The sequence below is a fragment of the Etheostoma cragini genome, chromosome 16, assembly GCF_013103735.1.
Source record: "Etheostoma cragini isolate CJK2018 chromosome 16, CSU_Ecrag_1.0, whole genome shotgun sequence".
NCBI lineage: Eukaryota > Metazoa > Chordata > Actinopteri > Perciformes > Percidae > Etheostoma > Etheostoma cragini.
Genome location: NC_048422.1, coordinates 8495946 through 8508030, shown reverse-complemented (window position 1 = coordinate 8508030; position 12085 = coordinate 8495946). Strand labels below are relative to the sequence as shown.

At 40.4% G+C, this 12085-nt stretch overlaps 1 protein-coding gene across 2 annotated transcripts in view; it reads right to left on the bottom strand.

The window, feature by feature from the left end:
• The window catches only part of lpar1 (lysophosphatidic acid receptor 1), a 43636-nt gene that overhangs the window by 13121 nt on the left and 18430 nt on the right, over positions 1-12085 (bottom strand). For both annotated transcript variants that reach the window (XM_034896422.1, XM_034896423.1), the window contains exon 2: positions 7777-8532. In XM_034896422.1, the coding sequence (XP_034752313.1) occupies positions 7777-8515 (739 nt within the window). In that variant the 5' untranslated portion in view covers positions 8516-8532. The remainder of the gene's footprint in view (positions 1-7776; positions 8533-12085) is intronic.

Sequence of the window (12085 nt, the reverse complement as noted above, 5' to 3'; positions counted from 1 at the left end):
CCGCCCCACCCTCCTCCCTAAGAAGGTTTTGCAGTGTTTAAAAAAAAAAAGAAAAAATCTCACTATTTCTGCTTTTGCTTCTGAGAGAAAACAGTCATCGTTTGCAAGATCACAAGAGGTCACTTGTCAGGAAATGTTTACACTGGTGGTTTTACAGTAAGTGTTTGAGAAGTGTTTACAGAAGTTTTTTTTTTTTCTAGTGAACTCAGTCTTCTGTTAGCAACTGCGTATACCAGGATGCTAACAGTACATCTCATACACACCAAAAAACAACAACCTTATAACAGCCTTTAGAATTTTTTTTAATAGAAAATTGCCTGCAATCATGTAACAAAAGATATATCTGTCTCTGTTGCTTATAGTGCTGTGTCTCACACCTCTGAGTTCCACTACATTGCGCTGATGTATTCCACATGTAGCACCATACTCAACTCATTATAGAGCTTTGAATTCTGCTATCTGGGATTTTAATGCCTTCCTATTATTACTCACGTGTCTTCATGTGGCCTTAGGTTTCCACTAATGTGTAATTCTCTCAGGCAATTCTCTCCAATAAATGAATAAACACCCAATATTAAATTACTGCTCTCATTCTTCTGAATTTTCTCACTGCCTTTCTTTCCATTAACCTCTCTATTTATCTCCATTTGTCTTTCTTTTGGTGGATTCCTGTCCCTCTCTGCCCCCTCTGTCTCGCTTCACCCATCCTTTCATTGTTTTGTCTCTTCAATTATCTTCCTTTTCTTTGTCTCTTGTCTTTGGGTTGTTTTCCCATACCTCTCATTCAGTTATCTATCTTTTCTTCATCTTCACACCTTCCTTCCTGTCAACAGTCCTCCTCTCTAACCCGGTGGCTGTCTCTCCATTTCTGTTGATCCCTCCCTCACTGTCCTAACCCAATCATCGTCTCTCTGGTCGTGACGGTGATCCTACTTAAGTCAGTCAGCAGACACAAACCATTATGTGCATTTCTAAAATATCACATTTGTCTATAAACAGAATTATTTTTCTCCCGCCTCACACACACACACACACACACACACACACACACACACACACACACACACACACACACACACACACACACACACACACAGCTAAGTGTTTACGATTTCTCATAAAGAGGCTTGCGGCGTACACAGTAATGGAGTCTGGTGGTGGTGTGACATGATCAAATAGTTCCAGAAACACTGTTTTGACTAGAAGTCCTGTGATGTCTTAGAATTGGCAATAACTAAGGTTTTCTGCTCTGCAAGCATGAACAGGCTGTGAGATATCTGCAGAGTTGTTGGTCAGCAGTGACTCACTCACTTCCACCTTACTCCTACTTTTTTTCCCTACTCCTTAGGATAAAAAAAAAAAGCAAACGTTGGCAGTAAAAATAAGGCATTCGGGTGTTGTAATGTTATGTAATCAAGTCTAGATGGTTGGCCACAGCCATGCCACTCGACACCAAATTCCAAATCAAATGTATTAAAATTGCATCTGATTGACTTTGGTCTTAGACATTTGATGATAATACTTTTCTGCTAGGCATCTGGTGGCACCAGATTCTTTTGCTTCATGCTTTGAACACAGATGTTTCCTAATCAGAATCACATCTGTCATTCTGTCCCAAAACAATTCCTTTGCAGGGCTGTTTTTGATTGATTGTGTCATATGATTCACAGTTGTTTTTGTCATCCTAACAGGCTGGATCTGGACAATACTCAATAACACTTGATATGTTGTAGTTATAAATGCATGCTTACAAATACACCCTGGGAGCATTTGAGGATGTTGCAGACTTTGCCAAACAATTAACAACTGACTCCGCTAAAACAGGATTCGTATATATGACATATGCTGCAATTGTGAGGGATTAGAAAAGCTTCACTGTGGACGGTCAACCCCCCCCCAACACACACACACACACACACCATTGCACACCGACAGCAGATTGAAGGGTTGTTGTTAGTTCTGATTGGTTCTGCTCTCATTCAGCCACAACACAAGCATGCATTGTGGTATCAGAGACAAAGAAATGAGTGAGTGAGTGAGTGAGTGGAAATCTATAGATAAACATTAGGGAGTTCTTGGGTTGGACATTGATTGGTTCTACAACGTGAGTATGAAACAAGTGTAGATCAGGGATTGGACGTTGGTATGTCTTGGCGCTCCACACTGTCTGATGATGCATTACAACACCACATGCTTTAAAATAATCCAATCATTCACAGCCGACCCGTGCATGAGCCAACACCTGACACACAGACACACATGCAGTGAACATGGGTCATGGTTGAATTGACAATTCAGTTGACTCATTGAAGAGCAAGGAGGAAAATCTCTGTTGGTGTCATTCATAAGTATTTTTTTTTCCAGCAGCACCAGTGGTGAATGGACAGACAAGACGGTCTGTAGCCTGCCGGGTCGCAGCTTATTGCAACAGATTAGTATCAGTTGACTAGATTTGGCTTATTATGTAAATACAAAAGGTACAATATATCTGCAATAAGCTATTATTGGCCAATATATCATTCCAGCTCTAGAGGGAAAGTTCACCTATATTATTTTTTAGATGCTTTTTTCCAAACTAATGAATTTGTCCTAAACCTTGAAGCCTTTTCTCTTGCAAAACTAAAATTAGAAAAAGAAAGAAAAAAGCATAAATCATGAATTTTACCTTTGGGTGGCTTGTCCAAGTGGTGAAATATGATAAAACAATGTGACTTAAACAAGTATAATGGTACCAATTTCTTTTTTTCTATTTCCTTTAACCCTATGCGCCCCTCATGGTCCATCTGGTCTTACTTTCTAAAACAAATTGTGTAAAACATCAACCCTGTTGTCCAGTCAATCTGTAGACATGTTTTTTTAGGATTATTGTGCTTCAGTGAGGCCACTTGAATGTAAAAAAAGGTTTTGGGACCAGAAAGACAACAAAAGATTAATAAATAAAACTTAAATCTCACAGATATTGATATCGCATCACAGCAATAAAAGATAAGCCAATCTCCCAATCTGTCATATTCTTTGGGAGTCAAAAAGGATACATTTGTTTTACTTTTATTTTACGGTTTATGAAATAAACTTATGCCAATACTCAAAATAATGTCACATTTATTGATAGCACACACACACAGCAATGCTACACCAGCATTTGTGTTGTCTAAAATAGTTCTCCTACATATTTGGAGTGTTGTTCCGGAAGAGTAACTAGTAACACAGTACTATTGGCCAGGCCCAATTTGTTCAGGTCCTATCCCCTGACCAATCGGCTATCCAAACCTTAACCCCTCATCGTCAATGTCTAACCCTGGCTGGCCATTCCTAGAAGTTACGTGGGTTCCATAATAACGCAATCCTAATGTGTGATGGACCTGACTTCCATTGGTTTACAAGACAAAAACATCTCCCAAATCAAAATGGGAAACAAAATGGATAGTTAGCATTAGAGCTAGCTGCGATCGGTGGACGAAAATTCATAGATTATGGACGTAAAGTGTATCAGTTGCGGGTGTAAGAGTTTGGATTTATTGTTCAAAAGACCCAGAGAAAAGGCACCACTTCCAGGCTGGATAGAAAAGCTCCCAAATACACCACCGTGACGGCCATAGTGTTAGCTTCTAGCAAGAAAAGACGGTAAGTCTCTAGCTCTTTTGGCTGTAAAGTGATTTAAATATTCATCGGAGATGCCATTTCTTGCCGTCGTATCCAACAAGCTCATGTGGATAGGCTTAAAGGTTTCCTGTGGAGTAGGGTTTAATCCCGGGAAACGATATTAGACACATCCACACTATTTTGTGTTTCCTCAGAAATCTAATAACAGGGAAACAGGGAAAAGTTCTAGGAGTAAACCAAATCGACTGATAAATACAAATGAATCTCAGCACAAATTCCTTCAGGAAGACCTCTACATAAACTTCAATCACCACCATCTTTCCCTAAATTGTGTAATCCCCAAAGACACAAGGCACAGCTGCTCCTGGTGGAATCCTGGTTGCGAACAGAACATTCAATCTGTCCCATGGTAGTATAATGAGATCTAAATTAACAACTTTAACAATTTTTGTTTAAAAATTGAGACAATGAAAAATTGTCACGTATCACTTCCATGAGACTGTTCTCAGCAGACGGATCAAAGCCAAAGAAAAAGGCATTTCAAAGTCCACCTAGCCAAGTTAAAGCTGCGTGCAAAGTTTATGGCATGTTCATTTTATTGTTGATTTACATAAATGCCGTTATTTTGCCTAATAATTATTCCAACCCAAAAAAATCAGCCTACTCTGATAGTAACATCCATATTTATGTTTGTTGCATTTAGTGTTCCTTATATGACCAATGCGTTTTAAATGCAGCTGAAGTTATAACGTATAACAGGTCACTTTCCTAGTGTGCTTCTGCTCCCGGGGCAGAAGATTCTTATTTCCGGGACAGATATTAAACCCCAGTGTAAAGTGTTCTTGAGGCCAAACAAACATGTCACATGCTTTTCATACCTCATAAGCTGATTTGAAAATACTTTGAAATCTGCATTGTCCACGTTTTCTTTTTTCCTGCCTTTTTCTAGCACATTCTTGCTTTTCTTGGGGCAATAACACTGCCTGAAGATCAGTGGAATAGTGTGAAACCATTGGCTGAAATGGGCTTTGTGTCACCTGCTTGCTCGTCTTCACATCCATTAAAAACTAATCCGTTAAAACGTGGTGCATAGGAAGGCCTTTCTCCTTGTTTGTGTTTGTGTGTGTTTTAATGCTATTTCCAGGTTGTGTGTGTGTGTGTTTGTGTGTGTGTGTGTTTGTGTTTCTATTGTCTTTTGCTAACAAATCAAGTACAAGCCAGTTTGTTTTCCCATCATAAGACTTTTGGTGACTGGAGTCAATCTCATGTCCCACTATCTTTTCTTGGGCCTGAGGGTGTATGCAAGTGTGAGAGAGTCTGGGTGTGCACACGCATGTGCCTGTGGTTTTGCGCAAGTGCTTGTAACCGACTTTCCATCTCATCCTTCTGAGAAGAAATCATCCATGGCTGGTTTTACAGCGTCCTGGGAAGAACAAGTGGAGAGCACAGCAGGCAGCAGGGGAGCACTTATCATCATCATCTGCCCAGCAGATGGGAGACACTGGACAGAGAATCGCTATGGGGTTTGCTTTCTCTTCAAGAAGCAATGGCTGAACTCATCCTAACCTTTTCCCAGTACTTAAGGGCAGCTTTAAAGCCACTGGAGACATGTGACCTTTTTTGTCTAACTGTGTCTAATGTGAGATGAAAACAGACAAAGAGGGAACACCATGAAAAAGGAGATAAGTGTAGAGATGAGAAGAGATGTGAATGAGTGATTGTACTGTAAATACAATTGAAACAGATGACTACCTCCTTTCTATTAGTACAACACAATTGTGTCTCCTCCTCTGTGAATAAAAGTGACCTCACTCAGAAAGAGCAGTGGATTCCAGACTGAACCAAAACACATCACACCATTCCCCACAAGACATACTTTCTCAGTAAGATTTTGGCATCAGTAAAAAGAAGCACAGGCAACTTCTTCAGGAATTTGAACCAATAATGATTTAAATGAGTATTACTGAGATTTGGGGTGGTAGTAGCTCAGTCAGTAGGGAGTTAGGTTGGTTTTAAGATGGGTTCAAGTCCCCATACGAACCAAAGTATGGTGGTGGACTGGTAGCTGGAGAGGTGCCAGTTCACCTACTGGGCACTGACAACGTGCCCTTGAGCAAGGCACCGAACCCCCAACTGCTCGGGGTGCCTTTCCATGGGCAGCTCCCTTACTCTGACGTCTCCCCATTTAGTGCATGTACAGATACTGAAGATGTGTGTTTGTAATTCAGGCCTGTGTGTAATGTGTGTAGTAACAGAGTGCAAATTGTAATTTCCAGGGATTAATAAAGTATACATTATTATTATTTGTTGTCATAAGTATTGTAAAACTGTTTGTACCGAAGGGAGACAATGTAACTGAGCATGAATATGTTTGTTTGTTTATAGCGGTGTTCACATGTACTATATATATACACACACCGGTATATTGTAGTGAAGATACAAAACAGGTGTCATACTTTGTTTGTTAAATTATTAATTTTCATTTAATCCCAGTAGTTATCTAGACCCGCTTGGGAATGCAGCCAAAGAGCAGCAGTCGTGTATTTACTCAGTGAAGTGATTTCCCTTTTCTTTCAGTATATTAGAGAGCAGTTTATGTATATATTAAAAACATTCTATTTCTAGATCCATCTGTAGATGAAAGTAAAGCTTTTGTAAATTATAAGCTTAGTCTGTCACGTCCTTGACCCCAGGCTAGGCCTTTATTGGCACAACCTGTTACTGAGCAACTCCTAAGATAGGATGTGACGTCTTTTGTTTAATTTCTAAGGAATCCTCTGCTGTTTAGGGATGAATCACCCACCAGCATTTGTTTGCATTCATTTTAAGTTTTCTTTGTTAGTGATAGTGACAAGTGATATTGGATGACTCACTGTTGTGGTACATGGAACACTGACTACTGACTACAAGAAGTTAGAAGCAGTTGTAATGACACAAAGACTTTCAAGCTTTGTGTCAAACAATGGAAGAAATCTACTCACATGCTTAATAATTTACTTTGTGGTAAGCCTCTATCTTTCTGCATCCTATAGCCATTAAGATGCATGGAAATGTCTGCAGACTTAGATTATGCTTGCTTACAACAAGGCACAACAAATAAGTAGAAACAAAAAAAAGCATCTTTACTCAGCAGAAAATGCAATGCGTTTTGCGGTTTTATACAAACCGTAGGCTGGAGAGCACATTGCTGCTGTCCACTGCTTTGAATTAAGTTTGGAGAAAAGACAACAGAACCAAAAGGAGACAAATCACACAGAATCCGTTGGTATGTTTTGTCTAGGAACAACGCATCCTGCTTCCAGGCCATAAGAAGCCCTTTTTCCCACAATTCAACTGATAGCCAAGTTAGTGCGCTACTGTGCTATAATGTAATAGACAGCCCTGCCTCTATTTATTACACACCACTGAAGGGGCCTGGAGACTTGCAAAGTGGGAAACATATTTGGATCTGAATGCTTAGACATAAAACTGTCAGCACATCTTGAAAAATACAACAGCCGACGTTTCCTGCATTATCGTGTTAACAAACACATCGGACCATAGAATAGTAAAATTGAAGAATAATTACACATTATTACAACTTGCTTCTGATTTTTGGCAGGTTTGGAATCATTTCTGTTTCAAGGAGTTGTGTCGATGAGCATTTTTAAGCAAACTCTCAGAATTCATCACAAATCCCCACATACACATATATACATATCTACATATACTGTATATATACATACACTGTATACAGAAATATATACAGAAATATATACACATATATACATAGATACATACTGTATATAACATCGGCAAAATGAAATGCATATTGCACTCGACAGCCCTTTGAAAAAGAACACGTGCACAATCCCAGCACATTAACGTAATTCTAAGGGGATTGGGTTGGCTGTGATGATGTATTTGAGGCTTCCAGTCGTGCTAGGCAGACACTGTCCTTGTGCTGAATGATGCAGCCTCACAGATAGACCCATCAACAGATTCATTGTTCTCATGCTACTGATGGCATTAAATCTTGCATTCACTGCTAAAGAGATAGAGTACCAGATATACACAGTAGGGGTAGCTTGCAAGTTAGAGATAGATAGATACATAAATAAATAGAGAAACTTGATAGATGCTATAGATAGCATGCGCGATAAGATAGATAGATAGATAAGATGTCTTTCTTACCCAAAACTATCACCACGGTTTTCAGCAGAGACATCATGGTATCTCTGTTGCGTCGTGGTCCAGAGCTGTGCCGCGACATCCTCATGGTCCTCTGTCGCACATAGACAAAGATATGGGCATATAGCGTCACCATGACAACAAAAGTCACTAGGTTAAACACTGCCCAGAAGACCAGGTAGGAGTTGCTGTAAAGCGGCGCCATGTTGGAGCAAGACTTTAAACTACAGATACAGTTCCAGCCCACGCTGGGGATGGCCCCCATGACAATGGACATGGTCCAGATTATGACAATCACTACCACCACACGCCGGTTACTCATGCGCGTGTGTAACTGCATGCGGAACACGGTGATGTGGCGCTCGATGGCGATGGCGAGCAGGTTGGCCACAGACGCCGTCAGGCTGGTATCGATCAAGCCCTGGCGCAGCAGCCACGTGGAAACAGTCAGACGCCTCGTGTTGGGTCCCGTGTTAAACATCAAGTAGAAGTAGGCCAGTCCAGCAAAGAAGTCAGCAGCTGCCAGGTTGGCCATCAGGTAGTAGATGGGGAAGTGGAATCTCCTGTTGACGTAGATGGCGATCATCACCAGAAGGTTGGCAAGCATGATGAAGATGCATACGGTGATGCCCAGTCCCATCACCAGCCTGCTGACCGTGTTCCAGTCAGTAGCAAGGTACTTGCCACTGCGGTTGTAGAAGAAAGCGATGGTCTCGTTATAGTAACACTGTTCCTCATCCATGGTGGCAGCAGTGCTTTCTGAAAGGAGAAAATAATCTAAATGTAATGAATGCTGTTTTTTTTACTTTTCATTGGAAAGGTGATGCTCTAAGCAGAGCAGTGTAATCTGTTGGTATATGTAGACATACAAATAGGGCCGTTATATGCCTAAAAGTTTACTTTAACAACCATTTAAAAGATTGATCAATGTTTTTTTGTTTTTTGTTTTTTTTAAACAGTATACTAGTACAGTAACTATGTATTTACATGGATTTTGGACACCAAAAAAAAAAAATATGTGTACACTTAACAGATAGGCTTCTGCGCTCATTTTTCTCAGCCCATGTCCAAATTTGAATGCTTCTGTCAAGAATGAGTTAAACTATTCTTTCTGGAAAAAAATGCATATATCCCTATTTCATAACACTCAACACAAAGCAGCGCTTTAGGAAACATATGGACTTAAGCCGGTTCCTGAAACATGGAAAAACAAAAATCCCCTTTGGATTTAGACTCATCATTTTTGTGTGTGTGTGTGTGTGTGTGTGTGTGTGTGTGTGTGTATGTGCATACATGTCTGTCTGTCTATATTTGCTTTATGAATAAATCCCAGTTTGATATGAAGCTAAAACATGTTGTTTTCCCATCAGTTGAAGTTTCACGGGCATTCCAGCTTTAAAAAAAAAAGTTACACACACACACACATAAACAATGCTTACAGAAACATGTGCATGCAAGCGTGTGTGTGTGTGTGTGTGTGTGTGTGTGTGATAAGCGCAAGTCCCACACAGATGCTGGCTAGTCCCTCTCATACACCCCAGACCGGAAACAGGACCTCAGGGCTAGAGTAGGGGAGACTTTGTGTGTGTGTGTGTCTATGTGTGTAAGTAAGTTAGACAGAGACAAAGACAGAGGGTAGGGGACGAGGAATGAAAGGAGCATTAGCAGTCCTGCGTCAAGGCCAGTGTTTTTGTGGTAATCCTTATCTTGGTTTACCTTCTAACATGATTGGTTTCTTGGTTATCTTGGTTTACCTTCTTTTCTCCCTGCAATGACACAGCAAAAAAAAAAACAGAACTGCAAACATGAAGGGTTTTTTATCCCTCTTGGACCAATTTGCAATGTTGGAAAAACTATCACAACCTTCACCTCTCAAAAATTCACATGAAAAATGAGGGATACTCCTGGGAAATGAGGCAGTGCTGAAAGCTATGACAGCTAAAGTTTGCGAAAAAGATTTTCTAAATCCTGCAACCTCGACGCCTGAGCAGCTCTAAATCTCAATGGTAATATACTGTTTTGACGGGCATGATATACAAAAACATGTTTTAATGGGTTAATTTTGCTAGTTCGCACTAACCCATTATTTATATCCTAACTGTACATTTGCTCCATAGAGCCCCATGCTATAAATTCAAAATTTAGCCCATTTTTTAACCATACTCCAAGCCAAAAGCAATATTCTCCATCAAACTATACAGTAGACTCATAAGGGCTCATAATGTTAGCAGTGCACAACATCTTTATATTCCTTAGCCAAAACGGGTGTGTATTAGGCATGGCAGGGCACCAATAACAGTATAAAGGAAGTCCTAATCAATTAAATAAACACATTTCTGGGTTGTTTATATGTCCAATTTCCTGTGGCGGGCTGATAAGGGACTCCATCTGCGGCCATGTTTGCTTGGAGTGGCTGTAAAATGGTGTTTCATTCACGGAAATAGCAACGGTTCATTCTATTAGCCGTAATTATTGCTCATGCTTTACAGCTCCAGACAAGCCAGACGCATCTGCTGAATTTCTGCATGTTGATTTCTTAGGGGAAATGTCAAAAATGAAACCCAGGCCAGATATCATAAAAGGGCCATGTTTTTTTATGATGTGTTTTTGTCATGGTTGCAGAATGGGCAGCAGGAGAATAACCCATTTCAATCATTTTACAACCAAAAAGGCTATCAGAAACAGGCACAGCCAGTAACAAACAACACTCCAAACATCAACGAAGGTATCAAGTAGAAAATAAAAATTGACAAGAGAAAAACTGGGCAGACAGAACACTTCAGGAAACTAGGCTAGTACTTAAGACACTGTAGCAACTGACGACAGACAAAGGTAGCAGACAGACTTATGCTGCGTTCTAGTCACAGTTTTTAGCCCGTAAGTTACGACTTCAAGTCACGACTCACAACTTGGTAGCATTCCAGGCAAAGCCACCACAAACCCGTCTAGATAGCTTTAGCTAGCGACAATCGTATGTGTATTGTTTTGATTACAATGTGGGGAATTACTTAACGTTATGTTATATTATATATTTATTTCTATTTCTCACGGCATCTGTTCGGCATCAACAGGGGTCGCCATTGTTGTTTGTGTGTGTGACGTCAAAAATGATACTGGAAATATGTAACGATCTGGTACGAGTTCACGGCTAGTAAGTCACAGGTGTGACTGCCGCTCCGGGGCACTTTTGCAGTGTGCCCAATGTGAGGAGAGTTCAGATTTTAGTCGTGCACGCATCACTTTGCGACGAGTAGCATCTTTGTGTTACTATCGCTTAAACTACAGCACATCATAGGAACACTCTCCGGGAAAACAAACAAAAGAGGGAATTTTCTACTCGTAAGGATGAAACAGATGAAGAGTACAGGTTTAAAGCCTGACATCTGGTGCCTCCTCCCCTTCCCTTATCTATTTTGCAAAAGCACTGTTGCTGCATTGGTATCTTAGCACCATCCAAGACAATCGTCATTGGTTACACATGCAACCCAAAGCGTTACTTTTTCCCCTTTACCAGAATGTTATCTCATGGAGCCAGACATAGTGTGGTTATTTTAATGGCCAGTAGGAACAGGAGAAATGATTACAGCAGGCAAAAACTGTTCTAATGTACTTATGTGCACACAAGTATTGATTTTAGACAGACTTGAAGAAAATGAATGTGTGCTTTAAGAAAACTATTTTTTTAGATAGTACATTAAAAAGAATTCATCCTTCTGCAGATTGTATGCCTTCATGGTGATAAAGTGTGTCAACACCGGGTGTAAAAGCAGCACAGGTAAATGTTCTAGAAATTAGCTGCTACATTTGCAATGGTTCAAAGATAACAGCCTTTTCTATCTGTGATGGGTTTGTTGTTTCCCTTTGGTGTCTGTAGTGATTTTCTAATTCCAAAAATGAAATGATCAAACATGCATGTAATTATGACGTTTGTAATTACTTCTCTCCAGAGAAAGCCAACCATTAAGAAGCAGCGAAAGCAGCCGCTGAGTGACAGCAGCAACATATAACGCAGGATAGACCCTCAGCGAGGGAGTCTATGACAATACCCACTGCAGATGAAAGCCCATTTATTCGGCTTGTCATCTGCGATTTATGGCCATTAAACGTCTGGAGGGAGCAGCCATTGGGGCATTAGATGCCTGAGGCCAGTCGTCAGTACTAGAAAGTAGAGGAAGTGTCAGTGGCCTCTCAGTACACATTCCCAACACTTTCATCAGACCCTTGGAGCCTGCAGAAAAAGATCCTGTCATATGTGTGTGTGTGTGTGTGTGTGTGTGTGTGTGTGTGTGTGTGTGTGTGTGTGTGTGTGTGT